Source organism: Salmo trutta, chromosome 9 (assembly GCF_901001165.1).
Source record: "Salmo trutta chromosome 9, fSalTru1.1, whole genome shotgun sequence".
NCBI lineage: Eukaryota > Metazoa > Chordata > Actinopteri > Salmoniformes > Salmonidae > Salmo > Salmo trutta.
This window is the reverse complement of record NC_042965.1, coordinates 33625567-33647607: the sequence shown is the minus strand read 5'-3', so window position 1 is coordinate 33647607 and position 22041 is coordinate 33625567. Positions and strand designations below refer to the sequence as shown.

General features: G+C 47.7%; 1 protein-coding gene across 2 annotated transcripts in view; it reads left to right on the top strand.

Moving 5' to 3' along the window:
* The window catches only part of LOC115200448 (ephrin-A5b), a 214481-nt gene that overhangs the window by 148393 nt on the left and 44047 nt on the right, over nucleotides 1–22041 (top strand). For both annotated transcript variants that reach the window (XM_029763537.1, XM_029763536.1), the window contains exon 2: nucleotides 15542–15834. In XM_029763537.1, the coding sequence (XP_029619397.1) occupies nucleotides 15542–15834 (293 nt within the window). The remainder of the gene's footprint in view (nucleotides 1–15541; nucleotides 15835–22041) is intronic.

Genomic DNA, 22041 nt, shown 5'->3' with positions numbered 1-22041 from the left:
TACTATGACCAATAAGCATACTATATACTCATTTCATGTCACAAATACTACAGTTAGTGCGGTTAGCCCCTGGTCGGACATCCAGCGAAAAATCCTATCTCATTAGCATAACAAACATTCTTTTTTCTTTTTTTTTCAAATATAGGACAATGTTATATCGTTTTATAGATACACCTCTCCTGAATCGAACCACGTTGTCCGATTTCAGAAAGGCTTTACAGCAAAAGCAAAACATTACATTATGTTAGAGGAGTATATCGTAAAAGTAGCCACATAGCCATTTTCCGACCAACCACATGCATCACAAATAACCAAAAAACAGCTAAATGCAGCACTAACCTTTGACAATCTTCATCAGATGACACACCTAGGACATCATGTTACACAATACATGCATTCTTTTGTTCAATAAAGTTCATATTTATATATAAAAACAGCATTTTACATCGGCGGGTGACGTTGACTAACTATTTTCCCTCAAATGCATCCGGTGAAACAGCGCTACAATTTACTAAATTACTATTCGAAAACATTTTTAAAATGTAATATTGTCATTCTAAGATTTATAGATGAATATCTCTTGAAAGCACCTGTAATGCCAGATTTAAAAATAACTTTACTGGGTAATCACACTTTGCGATAAAAGGGGATGCGATACTCAGAAAAATAGGCTACCGTTACAGGTCAGCGCCATCTTGGAACAATCGCATATCAAATCTACTCTTGTATACTATTGTCAATAATCCCTTACCTTTGATTATCTTTATCAGAAAGCACTTCCAGGAATCCCAGGTCCACAACAAATGTATTTTCGTTCGAAAAAGTTAATCCTTTACGTCCCAATAGCTTGTTCTTGTTAGCGCGTTCTGAAGGCTGCTCCAAAACGTCCATCGGCTGCGGGACTTCTCTCTCAACAAAATGCATTTTTTTTAAATTTAGGTTCGTTCAAACATGTCAAACGTTGTATAACATAAATCTTAAGGGCCTTTTTCAACCAGAGCTCCAATAAGATTCAAGGGGGACGATTGCATTGTGTTTTAAAACGTTTCGAAAGGGGAGGGTAGCCAGGGGCGCTGGCGTCATAATGGTGATGGCCCTCCTCATGTGACCACTTTCCACAGCGTCTCATTCAGGCAGTTTTCACAGTAGGAGACTCAAACCACTTTGTAAAGACTGGGGACATCTAGTGGAAGCAATAGGAAGTGCTCAATGAACCATTGCTCACGGTGTGATTTATAGGCAAGGTGCTGAAGTTGAGTCCGCAATTCAGAATTCCACATCCTGTTACGATCGGTCTCGGGGTTTTGACTGCCATATGAGTTCTGTTATACTCACAGACACCATTCAAACAGTTTTAGAAACTTTAGGGTGTTTTCTATCCACAAGTATTAATTAATTATATGCATATCCTAGCTTCTGAGTTTGAGTAGGAGGCCGTTTAAAATGGGCACACATTTTTTTCAAAAATCGCTGTAGCGCCCCCTGCCCTAGGCGACCGTCAAGAGGTTAATTGTTGGATGCTTTGGTTGGGCTCTCTGTTTTTCTCCTGCAAATAGCCTGGACCTTTCATACTACTGTATGTGTGTGTGTGTGTCCTGGTACATCCTTAAGATTACGCTGTCTCTCCTCCTCCATGTGTGATATGGGCAAATCGATATGCAACAGAAGTCTAATACCTTAATCCACAATGCTCTTACAGGCAAAGAGCCTCCATCAGATTATAAAGCAGGAGACAATGTCACTGCAGGCTCTTTCTCTCCTTCCATCTTCCTCTCTCTCTCCCTCCCTCTCTCCTTCTCCCTCCCTCTCCTTCTCCCTTTCCCTCTCCCTCTGTCTGTCTCTGCCGCTGTCGCTGTCTCTGTCTCTCTCTCTCTCTCTCTCTCTCTCTCTCTCTCCCCTATGATGCAATCACCATCGCATTGCACACGGCCCTATCCCATCTAGACAAGAAGAATACCTATGTAAGTATGCTGTTCATCGACAACAGCTCAGCCTTCAAACACCATAGTGCCCTCTAAGCTCATCGCTAAGCTTGGGCGCTGGGTCTGAAGCCCTCCCTGTGCAACTAGGTCCTGGACTTCGTGAAGGGCTGACCCCATGTGGTGAGGGTAGGCAACAACACCTCCGCCACGCTGATCCTCAACACGGGGGCCCCACAGGGGTGCGTGGTCAGCCCCCTCCTGTACTCCCTGTTCACCCATGACTGCTTGGCCACGCAAGTCTCCAATTGAATCATCAAGTTTGCTAATGACACAACAGTGGTAGGCCTGATTACCAACAACGACGAAACAGCCTACAGGGAGGAGGTGAGGGCGAAAATAACCTCTTCCTCAACGGCAACAAAATGAAGGAGCTGATTGTGAACTTCAGGAGACAGCAGAGAGAGCACGCCCCCATAACATCAACGGGGCTGCAGTGGAGAGGGTGAAAAGCATCAAGTTCCTTCTAGTGCCTCTTCAACCTCAGGAGGCTGAAGACATTTGGCTTGGCGCCTAAGACCCTCAAGAATTTATACAGATGTACCATTGAGAGCTTCCTATCGGGCTGTATCACCGCCTGGTACAGAAATTGCACCATCCGCTACCGCAGGGCTCGACAGAGGGTGATGCGGTCATCCCAACGCATCATCGGGGGCACACTGCCTGCCCTCCAGGACAGCTATAGCACCCGGTGTCACCTGAAGGCCAAAACTATCATCAGGGACAACAACCACCCGAGTCACATCCTGTTCATCATGCTACCATCTAGAAGGCAGAGACAGTACAGGTGCATCAAACCTGGGACCGAGAGACTAAGAAACAGCTTCTATCTCATTTTTTACATTTTAGTCATTTAGCAGAGGCTCTTATCCAGAGCAACTTACAGTAGTGAATGCATACATTTCATAAATTTTTTCCATACTGGTCCCCCATGGGAATTGAACCCACAACCCTGGCATTGCAAACACCATGCTCTACCAACTGAGCCACACGGGACCACCATCTCCAGGCCATCAGACTGTTAATTTGTCACTACTAGCCGGCCTCCGCCTAGTACCCTGCCCTGAACATGTTCTATTCATGTACTGTCCATACTGTCTATACACACCATTATATACATATACAGTATATGTATTTATATTCCAGACTCTGACATTGCTCATTCGCATACACATATTTCTTAATTTCTTTATTTTTCATTTTCGCGATCTGCGTGTACTGTTTGCATTGTTAGGTATTACTGCAATGTTGGAGCTACGATCAGAAACATTTCACTGCACCTGCGATAACATCGGCAAAATATGTGTATGCGACCATTCAAATTTGATTTGATATCTGTTCCTCTCAGTCGCTCTCTCTCTCGCTCTCTCTATACAGTATATATCTCTGTCCTTCTCTCTATCCCTATATTTCTTTCTCTCTCCCCCATCCTCTCTCTCTACATCCCCTCATCTTTGAGTAAAGCAAAATAAAGCAGAGAGCTGAGGTTTTTGTCGCTAAACTGTTTGTCATTATAAAACATACATGTTCCCATGCCCATCGATACAGTATATGTCAATCAACACCAGCTTGAGATAAAACTGGGCACACACACACTGTTGACATCGACGATGAGCTTTATATAGGAAAATAATACATCTTAAAACTTCCTTCAGTACGTCATCAATATCTATATACCCTAACAGCACATCCCCTCTGAACAAGTGACAGCTGCCAAGTCCCAGACCTAACCCCCCTAAATGAAGGAGAGGGAGAGGTGAGAGGGAGAGGTGAGAGAGAGAGAGAGAATCCATTAGCAGCCTTTCTTGCTATTCTCTGACGTCCAGTATATTTTACAAGCCTGCACACCTGCTGCGATCCAGGAGTACCATCTAGAAATGAGAAACACATGTCCTCAGTAAAACTCAGTGTGTGTTTGTGTGTGCGCAAATGACCCCAGAGAAGGTAATATGGTAACCCTATGTGTCTAATTCTCCCCTCTCCCTGTCAATCAGTAGGCCAGTTAAACAGCAGGGAATGTAGCTGGCTCTCACATCATAAATGGCCCTGTCACATTCTCCAGTGACTGTCAGAGCAGCGCTGGGGAAAGTTTCCAAAGTGTTGTGGGAATGTTTCACCGGCTCTGCCTTGTGTTGTACACTTGTTTCTCTCGTCTATATCGAGGTATGGAGGGAGGAAATTAAGTCATCCTCTACGCTCTTAGAAAAAAAGGGTTGCTGAAGGGTTCTTCAGTTGTCCCCATAGGAGAACCCTTTTTGGTTATAGGTAGAACCCTTTTGGGTTGCATGTTGAACCCCTAACCAAAAAGGGTTATGCAAATTGTTCTCCTATGGGGACAGCCATAGAACCCTTTTAGGTTCTAGATAACACCTTTTTTTTCTAAGAGTGTACCTTTTATACACCCCTATCAAAGTCACATCCAAATCCATGTGGGCTTCACGGTTAATGCTATATAAGGGACATCAATTCTGCCAATACATTTGAAAGTGAAACATCTTATCTGACTGTCTTTCCTCTTAACACTACACCTCCTTTTCCCCTCTCTTTCATTCTCCCTACAATCCAACTGTCCCACCAGAATTAGCCAACTGCTCTGACTCCTGTTGCCTAGTGTGTGCTGTAGCCGGGGTCAGAGAAAGTTCAGCTGCCCTCGGCTAAACACATTCACTGTCGATTCAGATCAACAAGTCATCCTTTACTCTAGGTTGTATGATACACACGCCCGCACACACACACACACACACACACACACACACACACACACACACACACACACACACACACACACACACAAACACACATTGGGGCTGAAACAAATTAATCTGTCAGCTCTGTGTACCCACCAGAGGCTGGAGCACTTATCTGGGGTTATGAGCTGCTGTGTTTGTGTGTGTATGTGTGTATAATATGCATGTGTACCTTTACATGTACAAGTGTGTTTATGTTTTTGTGTATATTTGAGTGGCCTTTGAATTGCCTTGACATTCATAGGGTAATATGCATTGATAAATGCTACATTTTCAGGTAGCAAAGTTTGGGACTACTGTGTGAGTCTGTAGGTATAATACAATATAACGATGAATAAAAAAGAGAGAGAGGGAGGGATGAATAAAGGAGGTGTGAGGGAGGAAGAGAGGAGGAGGGAGACATGGGGCTGGTGGGGGAGAAGGATGTAATGAAAAGCTATTCTCCCTTTTCATTACACAGGTGGGATAGCCCCTCTCTCGTTCTCTCTCACATTCTCTCTGGCCCTTCCATTGTATGATTTCACTTTCATTAAATATATCTTCCTTTTATCTTAAAGTGGTTGGTTTGAATCTCTCTCTTTCTCTCACTCCTACCCTCTCTCTTTCTCTCCTTCCTTCCTCACTCTCTCTCTCCCTCATTCCCGCTCTCTTTTTCTCCCTTCTTCCCTCTCTCTTTCTCCCACTCCTTCCCTCTCGCTTTTTCTCCTTCCTTCCCTCTGTCTTTTTGTCGTCCTCGCTCCATCTATCCAGTGGCTGGAGCTGAGCTGAGCTCTTGAGCAGAGGCTGATGGGAGTTCATTTGGGTGAGGTGTGTGTGTGTCAATGGACTGTGTAATTGAAATGGAAATAAGCCAATCAGGGACTGGTGTGGCACGGTACCTTACCCTGCATGCACCTTACTGTTCCAGCTCTCCCAACTCTCAGAGAGTGTTCGTGTGTTCGTAGGAGGTGGCTAGGATGGTTTTCGGCCCTGCCGAGGGGGATGTGTTTGAGCAGTGTAATCAGCTTGTAATAAAATGTCTAAACACCATTCACACACACACACACACACAGACACACAGACAGACAGACAGACAGACAGACAGACAGACAGACAGACAGACAGACAGACAGACAGACAGACAGACAGACAGACAGACAGACAGACAGACAGACAGACAGACAGACACACACACACACACACAGAGACACACACACACACACACACGAGCCCATTTCCTCCCCAGCACTGTGTGGTTATCTGGATCTCTCTGGTAACAGCTGTAGCATAACAAATACATGTCATTATATTGGTTTGACAATTAGACTGCCATCCACTGTCGGTTTAATTACCCTGCTAAATGATCAGGGCATCAAGGACTGGTCAGGTTTTCTACTTTACCAGTGGAGTGCGTGTGTGTGTGTCACTCAACAGGGAGGTATTTGAGAGATATTTGATGTTTTACTCCCTGGTACACATAGGTACAACAATCTGTCTCTAAGATGTTGAACTAGTAGGCTAATTGTAGATTGACTTTGGCTGAGGACACTAGCCCACAGCTGCCTGGCTTTGTAATGTGTGGCACTATCAGCACATTAAGCCTTCCCCAAACCATAGCCCCAATCAATCGGAATGAATATCTAAACTTAACCCTTTGAGTTGTTTCTGTTTTAACCCTGTAACCATGTGGAATTAACCCTGAAACCATGTGGAATTAACCCTGTAACCATGTGGAATTAATATGTCAAAAATAGACATTCATTCGTAATAAAGTTGCATTTCAAAGGGAAACTATGAGATCCACCAACCCACGCACACATGCACAAATGCACACACACCAGACACACACACACGCACGCACATACACGTGCACACACACACTCACACACACACAGGAAGTAGTCTGGGGGGGTGAAGGGAAACCATAATGTGTACACACAAACAAACCCATGTATACACACAGAAGAGAGGCTGAGCAGCGGAAATGTGTGTTGTGAGAGGATGAGATTATTAAGTCAGTGACATTTAAGCCAGAGGAGATGTATTACTCTGCCTGTGGGTTGCAATGACATGTTTTAAATGAGATGTTACACATGAGATGCTGCCCGAAAGGTAAACAGTTTCACTCAGCTATTTATTCTGAATGAGTAAACACAGGAAAGCAGCATTTGACGCTAGCATAAACATCACACAACCGTACATACACACATGTTACATACCACACACACACACACACACACACACACACACACACACACACACACACACACACACACACACACACACACACACACACACACACACACACCGAACAGATGGTGTCAGTCACAGAGTCCTCAAGCTAGCCCACTCTCCAATATTAACATTGTGTTAGTGAAGGCTTACAGATAGAACGTGATACTCCACAAAGAGAGATGGACTATCAAAGGCAATTCTCCCCCTCTCCCTGTCCACTAACAACTGGGGAGGAATGAAGCAGCTGTGTGTGTGTGTGTGTGTGTGTGTGTGTGTGTGTGTGTGTGTGTGTGTGTGTGTGTGTGTGTGTGTGTGTGTTGTCCCCATCAGAGTGTGATTAATAATGCGCCCACCTTTATCATCGTAACATCATAGGCAGTCTGCTTCCTTGGCTGCAGAGCCAACTCTGTCAGAGGGAGGGAGGGAGGGAGGGAGGGAGGGAGGGGAGGGAGGGAAGAGGGAAGGAGGATAGATGTAGAGGGAGAGAGGTGAGAGGTAGGGAGGAGAGAGAGGGAGGAAAGAGGGAGAGAGGGAAAGTTAAAAGAGAAGAGAGACAAGGGGAAGAGAGAGAGAGAATTTGTGTGGGGAGGGGAGAAGAGAAATTGGAAAAAGGAGAGATGAGGAGTAGAAGATGAAGTATAGACGAGAGGAAGGACAGTGTGCTAAGTGCTGTCTGAGTCCCATGTACAAGGCAGAGAGGTTTTCAATTAAAAATCGACCTCTTCTCAGGTTCAGACATAGCAAAGGTTAGGTAGAGGATGAAAGTCTCTTTTCAGGGGTCGAGTTAGGGTCAGCAACCTGAAGTTAGAGTCAGCTTGCCCCAGATCCTCCCCTCAGCCAACTGCTCTAATGACATTCACACTAATTGCTCTGAGGCATGGTCAGACAGTTGTTAGTAGACAAATCAAAGAGGAATTCGGACCTGAGCCTATGCGTGCATTAGTGTGTGTGTGTGCATGCTTGTGTGTGTGTGTCCAGGGTTGGGGATTAACGGATTACAAAGAAACTGTAATCTGTTACGTTAACAGATAAAAAATTGTAATAAGATTACAGATACTTTTGAAAAACTAGATGATAACTTCTTGGATTACTTTGAAATTCAGAAAGATTGTTTTCAAAAAAATACTTAATGACACCTTTCTGTTTTCTCAATGACATTCAATTCAGCATTGAAAAAAGGTGCAAGTTTAAGTTTGTTCTGCCTGAGCGAGTCTGACCACATCAGAGACCACTATGATGACACACAAATGTGTTTGATGGATTGCGGGAAAAGAGCAGGAATAGGCTTTTGTAGACTACAGTCCAGCCCATGTCTTCCAATGATATAACTGCTGTCGGCATCAAAGATTATATGACCAACTTGAATAAACGCTTGGAGGTAAAGACGACAGGGGTATTGTAGTCTATGGGCCTATTATTGATATCTGCATAGCAATGATATGCATCACACTGCTGCCCTTTCAATTGTATGGTTGTGGATGACTGATCACAAATGTATCGGTGTATTATACCCCAATAATGATTGAATTGAAGAAGTGTAGGCTAAGCTGCCTATCAATCACTGTTTATGCGACCCCTGGACAGTCAGTGAAAAATGTGCTCTTGCAGCTGCATAGCGTGGATCCCAACCTGTGGAATAATAGTTTGAGGGAGTTCCTCCACTGTCACGCCCTGACCAGGTGAACTCTGCTATTTTGGTCAGGGTGTGGCATTTCTATGCTTTATTTTCTATGTTTTGGTTATAGCCTTTCTTTGTGTTTTATTTCTATGTTGGGCTCGGGTGATTTCCCAATCAGACAGCTGTCGCTTGTGAAGTCTGATTGGGAATCACATTTAAGTTCCTTTTTCCCCACGATGTTTGTGGGTTGTTGTCTCGTTATTTGAGCACGTAACGTATTGGCAGTTTTTTTCCTTGATTTTGTGTACATGTTTAATTCTAGTGTGTTAAATAAACATGTATTCGCTCCCAGCTGCGTTTTGGTCCGCTTCCTCGTCTCCCGACGACAAACGTTACAGAACAACCCACCGAACCAGGACCAAGCAGCGGGAGGAAAAGGAGCGCGAGAGATGGGCTCGCGAGGGAAAGGAGTTCTGGACCTGGGAGGAGATCATGTCGGGGAAAGGACCCTGGCGGACGGACTCCCAGGTCGAGGAGGAAAAGCCAGCCGGTAGACGGAGTCGCAGGCGGCGGTCGAGGAGGCCCGGAAAACAACCCCAAGAAAATTTTGGGGGGGGGCTAATGGGGTGGTCCGGAAGGGCAGAGGAAGAGCCCAGACCACTGCTCTCGTGGGGGATGACGGCGGAGGAAGAGAAGGAGATGAGGCGTTTGATTGAGGACCTGCAGAGGGAAGATCTGGAGGAGGAGCCATGGTATGCTGAGTTGCGCGCTGTGTCGCCAGTGCGCCCGCACAGCCCGGTGCGTCCGGTGGACATGCCCAGCACATGCCGTGCTAGGATGGGCATCCAGCCAGGACGAGTGGCTAAACCGGCTCCACGCTTCAGGTCACCAGTGCGTGTTCACAGTCCTGTCTGGCCCGTTCCTGTTCCCCGCACCAAGCCCACGGTGCGTGTACCCAGTCCTGTCCGGCCCGTCCCTGCTCCCCGCACCAAGCCATGGTATGCAGAGTTGCGCGCTGTGTCGCCAGTGCGCCCGCACAGCCCAGTGCGTCCGGTGGACATGCCCAGCACATGCCGTGCTAGGATGGGCATCCAGCCAGGACGAGTGGCTAAACCGGCTCCACGCTTCAGGTCACCAGTGCGTGTTCACAGTCCTGTCTGGCCCGTCCCTGCTCCCCGCACCAGGTTAGTGGTGCGTGTCCCCAGTCCTGTCCGGCCCGTCCCTGCTCCCCGCACCAGGTTAGTGGTGCGTGTCCCCAGTCCTGTCCAGCCCGTCCCTGCTCCCCGCACCAGGTTAGTGGTGCGTGTCCCCAGTCCTGTCCGGCCCGTCCCTGCTCCCCGCACCAAGTCAGTGGTGCGTGTCCCCAGTCCTGTCCGGCCCGTCCCTGCTCCCCGCACCAGGTTAGTGGTGCGTGTCCCCAGTCCGGTCCGGCCCGTCCCTGCTCCCCGCACCAGGTTAGTGGTGCGTGTCCCCAGTCCAGTCCGGCCCGTCCCTGCTCCCCGCACCAGGTTAGTGGTGCGTGTCCCCAGGCCAGTCCGGCCCGTCCCTGCTCCCTGCACCAGGTTAGTGGTGCGTGTCCCCAGTCCTGTCCGGCCCATCCCTGTTCCCCGCACCAAGCCCACGGTGCGTGTCCACAGTCCTGTCCGGCCCGTCCCTGTTCCCCGCACCAAGCCCACGGTGCGTGTCCACAGTCCTGTCCGGCCCGTCCCTGTTCCCCGCACCAAGCCCACGGTGCGTGTCCACAGTCCTGTCCGGCCCGTCCCTGTTCCCCGCACCAAGCCCATGGTGCGTGTCCACAGTCCTGTCCGGCCCGTCCCTGTTCCCCGCACCAAGCCCACGGTGCGTGTCCACAGTCCTGTCCGGCCCGTTCCTGATCCCCGCACCAAGCCCACGGTGCGTGTCCACAGTCCGGCACGGCCCGTGTCTGGTCCACCGGTGCCCAATCCTGTTCCGGTCGACGGCTCCGCTCCGGAGCCTGAGCATGCCGCTCCACAGTGGTCCAGTCCGGGCCAGAGGGGTAGGGCTAGGGTGGAGGCAGGGGGAGAAACACGCCCGGGGCCAGAGCCTCCACCGAGGGTGAGGCGCCCACCCGGGTCCCCCCCCTAATAGACTTTAGTTTGGTGCGCCGGGAGTACGCACCGTTGGAGGGGGGGTACTGTCACGCCCTGACCAGGTGAACTCTGCTATTTTGGTCAGGGTGTGGCATTTCTATGCTTTATTTTCTATGTTTTGGTTATAGCCTTTGTGTTTTATTTCTATGTTGGGCTCGGGGGTGATTTCCCAATCAGACAGCTGTCGCTTGTGAAGTCTGATTGGGAATCACATTTAAGTTCCTTTTCCCCCACGATGTTTTGTGGGTTGTTGTCTCCTTATTTGAGCACGTAACGTATTGGCAGTTCTTGCTTGATTTTGTGTACATGTTTAATTCTAGTGTGTTAAATAAACATGTATTCGCTCCCAGCTGCGTTTTGGTCCGCTTCCTCGTCTCACGACGACAAACGTTACATCCACACATACTGTCAAAAACAAGTTTAATTTATGAAGACCATGAGTGGGCTTTGATTGCTCAGTCTAATTTGTACCGATAAAAAAACAATTCTAAAGGCCTAATGAACATATGCTTAAACTTGTACACTTTTGAAAGACTTCAACAGCTGCAAATTATCGAGATATCAAAGTTTCACGCATAGAAATCTTATTTCAAATTAATTAAGTGTTCTAGTTTTTAATTATATGGTATCACCAACAAAAATGTAAACAAGAGGCCTATCCATAGTATGTATTATAGAATTCTTTCTTTCACGTTAAGCAAATAGCACTTTTCGGTAGAATTCAAAGCATGTGTCACGCCCTGACCAGGTGAACTCGGGTATATTGGGTCAGGGTGTGTCATGTTAGGTATTTTTCCTTGGTTTGTGTTTTGTTTACGTTTTAGCCTTGTGTAGGCTCTAGGTGGGTTATTTCTATGTTGGGTTCTGTCGATTCCCAATCAGAGACAGCTGTCGCTAATTGTCTCTGATTGGGATCACATTTAAGTTGCTGTTTTCCCCACGCTGTTTGTGGGGTGTTGTCTCTTTGTTTGAGCACGTAACGTATTGGTATTTTTCTTGATTTTTGTGTACATGTTTAATTCCAGTGTGTTGAATAAACATGTGTTCGATCCCAGCTGCGTTTTGGTCCGCTTCCTCGTCACCAGGCGACGAACGTTACAGAACACCCCACCGAACCAGGACCAAGCAGCGGGAGGAAAAGGAGCGCGAGAGATGGGCTTGCGAGGGGAAGGAGTTCTGGACCTGGGAGGAGATCATGTCGGGGAAAGGACCCTGGCGGAAGGATTCCCAGGTCGAGGAGGTAAAGCCAGCCGGTAGACGGAGTCGCAGGCGGCGGTCGAGGAGGCCCGGAAAACACCCCCAACAAAATTTTTGGGGGGGGCTAATGGGGTGGTCTGGAAGGGCAGAGGAAGAGCCCAGACCACTGCTCTCGTGGGGGATGACGGCGGAGGAAGAGACGAAGATGATGAGGCAGTTGATTGAGGACCTGCAGAGGGAAGATCTGGAGGAGGAACCATGGTATGCGGAGTTGCGCGCTGTGTCGCCAGTGCGCCCGCACAGCCCGGTGCGTCCGGTGGACATGCCCAGCACATGCCGTGCTAGGATGGGCATCCAGCCAGGACGAGTGGCTAAACCGGCTCCACGCTTCAGTTCACCAGTGCGTGTTCACAGTCCTGTCTGGCCCGTTCCTGTTCCCCGCACCAAGCCCACGGTGCGTGTCCACAGTCCTGCCCGGCCCGTCCCTGCTCCCCGCACCAAGCCATGGTATGCGGAGTTGCGCGCTGTGTCGCCAGTGCGCCCGCACAGCCCGGTGCGTCCGGTGGACATGCCCAGCACATGCCGTGCTAGGAAGGGCATCCAGCCAGGACGAGTGGCTAAAAAGTCTCCACGCTTCAGGTCACCAGTACGGGTTCACAGTCCTGTCTGGCCCGTCCCTGCTCCTCGCACCAGGTTAGTGGTGCGTGTCCCCAGTCCTGTCCGGCCCGTCCCTGTTCCCCGCACCAGGTTAGTGGTGCGTGTCCCCAGTCCGGCCCGGCCCGTTCCTGCTCCCCGCACCAAGTCAGTGGTGCGTGTCCCCAGTCCTGTCCGGCCCGTCCCTGCTCCGCGCACCAAGACAGTGGTGCGTGTCCCCAGTCCTGTCCGGCCCGTCCCTGCTCCCCGCGCCAGGTTAGTGGTGCGTGTCCCCAGTCCGGTCCGGCCCGTTCCTGCTCCCCGCACCAGGTTAGTGGTGCGTGTCCCAAGTCCTGTCCGGCCCGTCCCTGCTCCCCGCACCAGGCTAGTGGTGCGTGTCCCCAGTCCTGTCCGGCCCATCCCTGCTCCCCGCACCAGGTTAGTGGTGCGTGTCCCCAGTCCTGTCCGGCCCGTCCCTGCTCCCCGCACCAGGTTAGTGGTGCGTGTCCCCAGTCCGGCCCGGCCCGTTCCTGCTCCCCGCACCAAATCAGTGGTGCGTGTCCCCAGTCCTGTCCGGCCCGTCCCTGCTCCCCGCACCAGGTTAGTGGTGCGTGTCCCCAGTCCTGTCCGGCCCATCCCTGTTCCCCGCACCAAGCCCACGGTGCGTGTCCACAGTCCTGTCCGGCCCGTCCCTGTTCCCCGCACCAAGCCCACGGTGCGTGTCCACAGTCCTGTCCGGCCCGTCCCTGTTCCCCGCACCAAGCCCACGGTGCGTGTCCACAGTCCTGTCCGGCCCGTTCCTGTTCCCCGCACCAAGCCCACGGTGCGTGTCCACAGTCCGGCACGGCCCGTGTCCGGTCCACCGGTGCCCAATCCTGTTCCGGTCGACGGCTCCGCTCCGGAGCCTGAGCATGCCGCTCCACAGTGGTCCAGTCCGGGCCAGAGGGGTAGGGTTAAGGTGAAGGCGGGGGAAAGAACACACCCGGGGCCAGAGCCTCCACCGAGGGTGAGGCGCCTACCCGGGTCCCCCCCCTAATAGACTTAAGTTTGGTGCGCCGGGAGTACGCACCGTTGGGGGGGGGTTCTGTCACGCCCTGACCAGGTGAACTCGGGTATATTGGGTCAGGGTGTGTCATGTTAGGTATTTTTCCTTGGTTTGTGTTTTGTTTACGTTTTAGCCTTGTGTAGGCTCTAGGTGGGTTATTTCTATGTTGGGTTCTGTCGATTCCCAATCAGAGACAGCTGTCGCTAATTGTCTCTGATTGGGATCACATTTAAGTTGCTGTTTTCCCCACGCTGTTTGTGGGGTGTTGTCTCTTTGTTTGAGCACGTAACGTATCGGTATTTTTCTTGATTTTTGTGTACATGTTTAATTCCAGTGTGTTGAATAAACATGTGTTCGCTCCCAGCTGCGTTTTGGTCCGCTTCCTCGTCACCAGGCGACAAACGTTACAGCATGCCATTCCATTAGAGCAGCATTTATATTTCAACCATGTTTTGAAGCAATGAGCCCAATCAGCTCTCCATGACAACAACCTAAACAACATAGCAGACTACAATGTCCTTTGTTTTGGGGTTATATTGAGGTAAAACAAATGAACTAATATACAGTATATTTCCATATTATTGTCTTATTCTTGATGTTCAAGGGGTATTTACCTAATTGGAAAGACTGAAAATCTGTCAGACTTTGTTTTTTAATGTACATATGTAGCACAATAATTGTATTATCTCTATTGGAAGTAGAAAGCAATGGGTTAGAAGCCTACATAACCCACAAAGTAAAATGCACCATCCATTTATGGCCAAATATGTGAGCTCTGACATTGATTTATCTGGCAGTAGTTCAATTGGTAATATACATTTTTGTCTTCTTCCAATGCCACTTAAGTAATCCCAAAGTAACTGAAAGTAATCAGATTACGTTACTGAGTTCGTGGTAATCCAACAATTACGTTACTGATTACAATTTTGGACAGGTAACTATTAACTGTAACATATTACATTTAGAAAGTAACCTACCCAACTGTGTGTGTGTCTGTGTAAGCTTGTGCCTGTGTGTGTGTGTGTGTGTTCAGATGAGGGAATTAGAACATCATGACCCTGTGTAGTATGTTGTGGATCAGTGGAGTTCTAAACATGCCTCTATGCACAGCCTTCTGGGGGAAAACACACGCTGTATTTGACATTTACAGCCTCAACTATCTCACACCACCCCGTACACTCTGGAATCCTCTGATGTCTGAATTTATCTTCTCTGAGTTTTCAAAATGCTAGAAGTAAATAAGGAAAAAGTACTTTTTTGAAGCGCTGGCATCCAAAAGAGATATATTTTGTCCAAGTTGGATTCTTTAGTGTGTGATACATCATGTTGTAGAGAAGTGGTGTGCATAAATTTCCTGGGATGGATTTATAGACAAACCTCGTTTACTAAAGCCAAATGTTAAGAACGGTTGCTTGCACATTTCTGAGGGATATCTGAAGAATGTTGAAAGATCCAACCTACGCTCATAAACATCTAAACAAGTGAATCAACATACTGTATAACATTGAGAAATTGTTAACATGACTGTCGTGTGTGCGCGTCCACACTCACACATGCATACGTGTGTGAGTTTTACAATTGTCTTCAGTTTTCTTCAGTGATCTTGTTGATATGAGCTGAAGTGGAGTGGGAGTGTACTCATCAAGTCACGTTGACTTCAATGTCCAGAACACTGTGTACTGCAGAAACGTGTTTAAGACCATGAATGTTACTTTTACTTTTAAAGTACTACTAAATCAGGGTGTGCAGAGTAAAGTCACTTCCTTAAATTCTTGGGGGTGTTATGTAATGTACTGTTGTTGGTAATTGATAAATAATTGTAAAGTTTTTGAGGCACTTTCAAACCCTTTGTTTCTCTCCCTCCTTCCCTCTCTTTTTCTCTCCCTCCCTCCTATTCTGACTGACTGCTGATTTTATCTTCCATTCCATCTGTAACTGAAGCCCTTCATCAGTCTTCCAAACACTAACGTTCTCTTCCTTGTCTTCTGTCCAATCAGGTTCCACCGTGGAGACTACCACATTGACGTGTGTATAAACGACTACCTGGATGTGTTCTGTCCCCACTATGAAGACACGGTGCCGGAGGAGCGGATGGAGCGCTACGTCCTCTACATGGTCAACTACGACGGCTACAGTACGTGTGACCACACGGCCAAGGGCTTTAAACGCTGGGAGTGTAACAGGCCTCACTCCCCCAACGGACCACTCAAGTTCTCCGAGAAGTTCCAGCTCTTCACCCCCTTCTCTCTTGGCTTTGAGTTCAGACCGGGCAGAGAGTACTACTACATCTGTGAGTATTGACATATATCACCATATACTGTATGTGAGAGTAAGAGAGAGCACTGTTATGTGTTGAAGTCATGTGTGTTGAAGTCAGTCTGATGTCAGAGTGGACGGCAGATGCAGCCCTTAATGTGTTTAGAATTTTATTCAGTTGTATCAGAAGAACAACCATTTCACATCCAAGTTTGCATTGGAAGAATATGTGACTCGTTTCAGGAAACTAGGCATTTGTCGCACGTCACTACTTCACAGGAGAGGCATTTGAACATAAACATATATTTTTTTATCAAAATGCATGAACCTTCCCGTTAGCCATGATTGGCTGAGATCATGGATGGGCTGGACATGCCAAGAGATGAGTTCAGATTGGTCTGCCATGCAGCTCGCTTCTATCTATAACAATGGCTGCTCAGTATGTGTAGGTATCCTTCTTTTTTTTCAAGATATCACAAATAACTGCAAAAGTGTTGCTCTCCACTTTCTGAAGGATAGGGTTTTTAAATCAGTGGAATGCCCAGTGAAAGCAGAGTATTATAGCTAAGGAGATGGAGAAAATTCTGGTGTTTGATTTCAAATAGGCGGAGGGAGACAAAAAGAACACACAGAAGGCACCTGTCTCCGGATTACATTTTCAAACTAAGGGCAACCATGGCATCCGTGACAGAGAAGGATAAGTGTTCATCCAGGTAAGAGAGTCTAGCTAGCTACATTTTCAGATATTATACTTTTCAAATGTTGTCAGAAAGTAATTTTCATTGGAAGTTAAAGCGTACTGTTAGATAGGTAGCTAGCGTTAGCTGGCTGGCTCACTAGCTAATGTTATGTGTATGATCTGTGTACTAATATCATTCGTATCTCAGAGCCATTGGCATTGATAGTTATAGCCTAATGTTAACTAGCTAGCTATCAAGGAATCTAGTTGGTTAGCTGCCTGCTGATTCATACAGGGTAGTAACGTTATGAGTTGGGATTATAGTTCATTGCTTAGCTAGCTAGCTAGCTACATGTCTAAACAAAAGACTCCACTATGCAAGGTACCATTTCTCAGTACCATTTACACTTTCTGTATCCTGAGAATGTGATAAATTAACGTTGCTTTTATTTCATATAGTATTTGTTAACCAGAGACGGTAATGTGAAGAACAACATGACCTGCACCAAAGTAAAATTAGGATAGAACGTTAGGCCAAAGAGATGGTATCCAAGTTCTAAAATTCTCAGTCAGAATGCCCTGCTTTTATTTTGTCACACTCACAACCGTAAGGTATTTTCCTACAATTAGCTTGCCATTAACTTGTAAATAATGATCTTGTTGTGAGTTTATTTTCCTGTAATAATGAATACAAATTAGCTCAAGTTAACCTGTTAGGGTATAGGGGGCAGTATTTTCACGGCTGGATAAAAAAATGTACCCGATTTAATCTGGTTACTAATCCTACCCAGTAACTAGAATATGCATATACTTATTATATATGGATAGAAAACACCATAAAGTTTCTAAAACTGTTTGAATGGTGTCTGTGAGTATAACAGAACTCATTTGGCAGGCAAAACCCTGAGACAGATTCTGACAGGAAGTGGATACCTGATGTGTTGAATTGACTTTAAGCCTATGCCATTGAAAAACAAAGGGGCTGAGGAATGTTTCCTATTGCTTCCACTAGATGTCACCAGCCTTTACAAAGTGTTTTGAGTCTTATACTGTGAGATCTGACCGAACAAGAGCCATGGAACGGTGATGGCCCATTAGACACCTGGCGCGCAAGTTCATGTTGGATACTCTCGTTCCAATACGGTTTAAAAGAGAACGCAATCGTCCGCCTTGAATTTTATTCATGTTCTGGTTAAAAAAGGCACTAATGATTTATGCGATACAACGTTTGACATGTTTGAACGAACGTAAATATATTTTTTCCGTTCGTGAAGTGAAGTCCGGCTGGCTTAGATCATGTGCTAACAACACGGAGGTTTTTGGACATAAATGATGAGCTTTTTTGAACAAAACTACATTCGTTATGGACCTGGGATTCCTGGAAGTGACATCTGATGAAGAGAATCAAAAGGTAATGGATTATTTACATAGTATTTTAGATTTTAGATCTCTCCAACATGGCGGTTAGTCTGTATCGCAAAGCGTATTTTTCTGGGTGCAGTGCTCAGATTATTGCAAAGTGTGATTTCCCAGTAAGGTTAATTTTAAATCTGGCAAGTCGATTGCGTTCAAGAGATGTAAATCTATAATTCTTTGAATGACAATATAATATTTGACCAATGTTTTCTAATATTAATTAATTATTTTGTTGTCATGACTTGACTGCCGGTTATTGGAGGGAAACGATTTCCTGAACATCAACGCCATAGTAAAACGCTGTTTTTGGATATAAATATGAACTTGATAGAACTAAAAATGCATGCATTGTCTAACATAATGTCCTAGGAGTGTCATCTGATGGAGATTGTAAAAGGTTAGTGCATAATTTTAGCTGACTTTATGGTTTTGGTGACGCCTGTCTTTGAATTGACAATACATTACACACAGCTATTGTCAATGTACTCTCCTAACATAACCTAACTTTATGCTTTCGCCGTAAAACCTTTTTGAAATCGGACAACGTGGTTAGATTAAGGAGATGTTTATCTTTCAAAGGGTGTAAGTTAGTTGTATGTTTGAGAAATTTGAATTTTGACATTTATTTGGTTTCAAATTTGCCGCTCTTGAAATGCAACTGCTGTTGATAGGGTGCGCCACGGGTGGCACGCTAACGTCCCACATAGCCCCAAGAAGTTAATCTAACCACACTGTCCGATTTCAAAAAGGCTTTACAACGAAAGCAAAACATTAGATTATGTCAGCAGAGTACCCAGCCAGAAATAATCAGACACCCATTTTTCAAGCTAGCATATAATGTCACAAAAACCTAAACCACAGCTAAATGCAGCACTAACCTTTTATGATCTTCATCAGATGACACACCTAGGACATTATGTTATACAATACATGCATGTCTGTTCAATCAAGTTCATATTTATATCAAAAACCAGCTTTTTACATTAGCATGGGACGTTCAGAAAAAGCATACCCCCCGCAAACTTCCGGGGAATTTACTAACAATTTGCTAAATTACTCACGATAAACGTTCACAAAAAGCATAACAATTATTTTAAGAATTATAGATACATTACTCCTCTATGCACTCGATATGTCCGATTTTAAAATAGCTTTTCGGATGAAGCACATTTTGCAATATTCTAAGTACATAGCCCAGCCATCACGGGCTAGCTATTTAGACACCCGGCAAGTTTAGCCTTCATCAAAATCATATTTCCTATAAGAAAAATGGTCTTACCTTTCCTGTTCTTCGTCAGAATGCACTCCCAGGGCTTCTACTTCAATAACAAATGTAGGTTTGGTCCCAAATAATCCATCGTTATATCCAAACAGCGGCGTTTTGTTCGTGCGTTCTAGACACTATCAGAATGCTAAATCACGGTCGTGCGCATGGCGCAGAATGTGACAAAAGAATTCTAAATATTCCATTACCGTACTTCGAAGCATGTCAACCGCTGTTTAAAATCAATTTTTATGCCATTTATCTCGTAGAAAAGTGATAATATTCCGACCGGGAATCTGCAATTAGCTAAACAGCCGAATGAAAATACTCCACGGGGGCGAATCGCGCACGCGCCTAATTCTGTTGTCCCCTGATGCGACACTTGGAAAAGGCGATAATGTGTTTCAGCCTGAGGCTGCCTCGTCATCGTTCAGGTTTTTCCCGGGTTCTGAGAGCCTATTGGAGCCCTAGGAATTGTCACGTTACAGCTAAGATCCTTACTCTTCAATAAACAGAGACAAGAAGAACGACTCCTTGTCAGACAGGCCACTTCCTGCATGAAACCTTGTCAGGTTTTTGCCTGCCATAGGTGTTCTGTTATACTCACAGACACCATTCAAACAGTTTTAGAAACTTTAGGGTGTTTTCTATCCAAACCTGAACAATAATATGCATATTCTAGCTTCTGAGTTGGTGTAGGAGGCAGTTAAAAATGGGCACATTTTTTCCAAAATTCTCAATGCTGCCCCCTAGCCCGTAGAGGTTAAAAAGTAATGGCCAGAATGTGAGCAGTTTATTTTTTGATGCAATGTTCAGACGTTCACAGAAGTATCTACAGCATAACACAATCATCCAAACCGAAAAAATGTAGGCTGCATTTGTCCTAGCTGTCATGCCCTACTGTATGGTGTATAGGTCAGAACGTGACTAGGGGGGATTCTAACGTTTGTATTTCTATGTTGGTGGTTTGTATGGTTCCCAATTAGAGGCAGCTGGTAATCGTTGCCTCTAATTGGGGATCATATTTAGGTAGCCCTTTTTCCCACCTGTGTTTGTGGGATATTGTTTTGTGTGAGTGCAATCAGCACCACGTAGTTCACGTTTGTTGTATGTTTACTGTATTTTGTTTAAGTTTTCACTGCAAATAAAGATGTGGAACACAACACACGCTGCGAAATTGGTCCGTCCACAGAATATCCCACCAATGCAGGACCAAGCAGCGTGTTATGGAGGTTATGTAACGTTCGTCGTTATAGAGGGACCAAGGCGCAGCGGAGGTTTGGTTCATCATCATTTTTATTAGAACGGTGAACCAGCAAAACAATAAACGATACCATGAACGAACAGCTTCACAGGCTACGAATAGCAATGCAAATACAATTCCCCACGAACAGCGTGGGGGAAAATGAACTTAAATGAGATCCCAATCAGAGACAACTAGCGACAGCTGTCTCTGATTGGGAAGACAGAAACCAACATAGAAATACTCCCCAATAGAGCCAACACAAGGCTCCAACGCAAAACAGAAAACAAACACAGGAAAACCACCCAACATAAACCACCCTGACCCAAAACACCTGAGTTCACCCGGTCAGGGCGTGACAGTACCCCCCCCTCAACGGTGCGTACTCCCGGCGCACCAAACTTAAGTCTATTAGGGGGGGGAATCCGGGTGGGCGCCTCACCCTCGGTGGAGGCTCTGGCCCCGGGCGTGTTCTCCCCCCCGCCTCCACCTTAGCCCTACCTCTCTGGCCCGGACTGGACCACTGTGGAGCGGCATGCCCAGGCTCTGGAGCGGAGCCGTCGCCCGGAACAGGATTGGGCACCGGTGGACCGGACCCGGGCCGTGCCGGACTGGGAACACGCACCACTGGTTTGGTGCGGGCAGCAGGGACGGGCCGGACAGGACTGGGGACACGCACCACTGACTTGGTGCGGGGAGCAGGGACGGGCCGGACAGGACTGGGGACACGCACCACTAACCTGGTGCGGGGAGCAGGAACGGGCCGGACAGGACTGGGAACACGCACCTCTGACTTGGTGCGGGGAGCAGGAACGGGCCGGACAGGACTGGGGACACGCACCACTAACCTGGTGCGGGGAGCAGGAACGGGCCGGACAGGACTGGGGACACGCACCACTAACCTGGTGCGGGGAGCAGGGACGGGCCGGACAGGACTGGGGACACGCACCACTGACTTGGTGCGGGGAGCAGGGACGGGCCGGACAGGACTGGGGACACGCACCACTAACCTGGTGCGGGGAGCAGGAACGGGCCGGACAGGACTGGGGACACGCACCACTGACTTGGTGCGGGGAGCAGGGACGGGCCGGACAGGACTGGGGACACGCACCACTGACTTGGTGCGGGGAGCAGGGACGGGCCGGACAGGACTGGGGACACGCACCACTAACCTGGTGCGGGGAGCAGGAACGGGCCGGACAGGACTGGGGACACGCACCACTAACCTGGTGCGGGGAGCAGGGACGGGCCGGACAGGACTGGGGACACGCACCACTAACCTGGTGCGGGGAGCAGGAACAGGCCGGACAGGACTGTGGACACGCACCGTGGGCTTGGTGCGGGGAGCAGGGACGGGCCAGACAGGACTGTGAACACGTATAGGTGACCTGTAGCGTGGAGCTGGTTTAGCCACTCGTCCCGGCTGGATTCCCATCTTAGCACGGCATGTGCTGGGTCTGTCCACCGGACGCACTGGGCTGTGCGGGCGCACTGGCGACACAGCGCGCAACTCCGCATACCAGGGCTCCTCCTCCAGATCTTCCCTCTGCAGGTCCTCAATCAACTGCCTCATCCTCGTCTCTTCCTCCGCCGTCATCCCCCACGAGAGCAGTGGTCTGGGCTCTTCCTCTGCCCTACC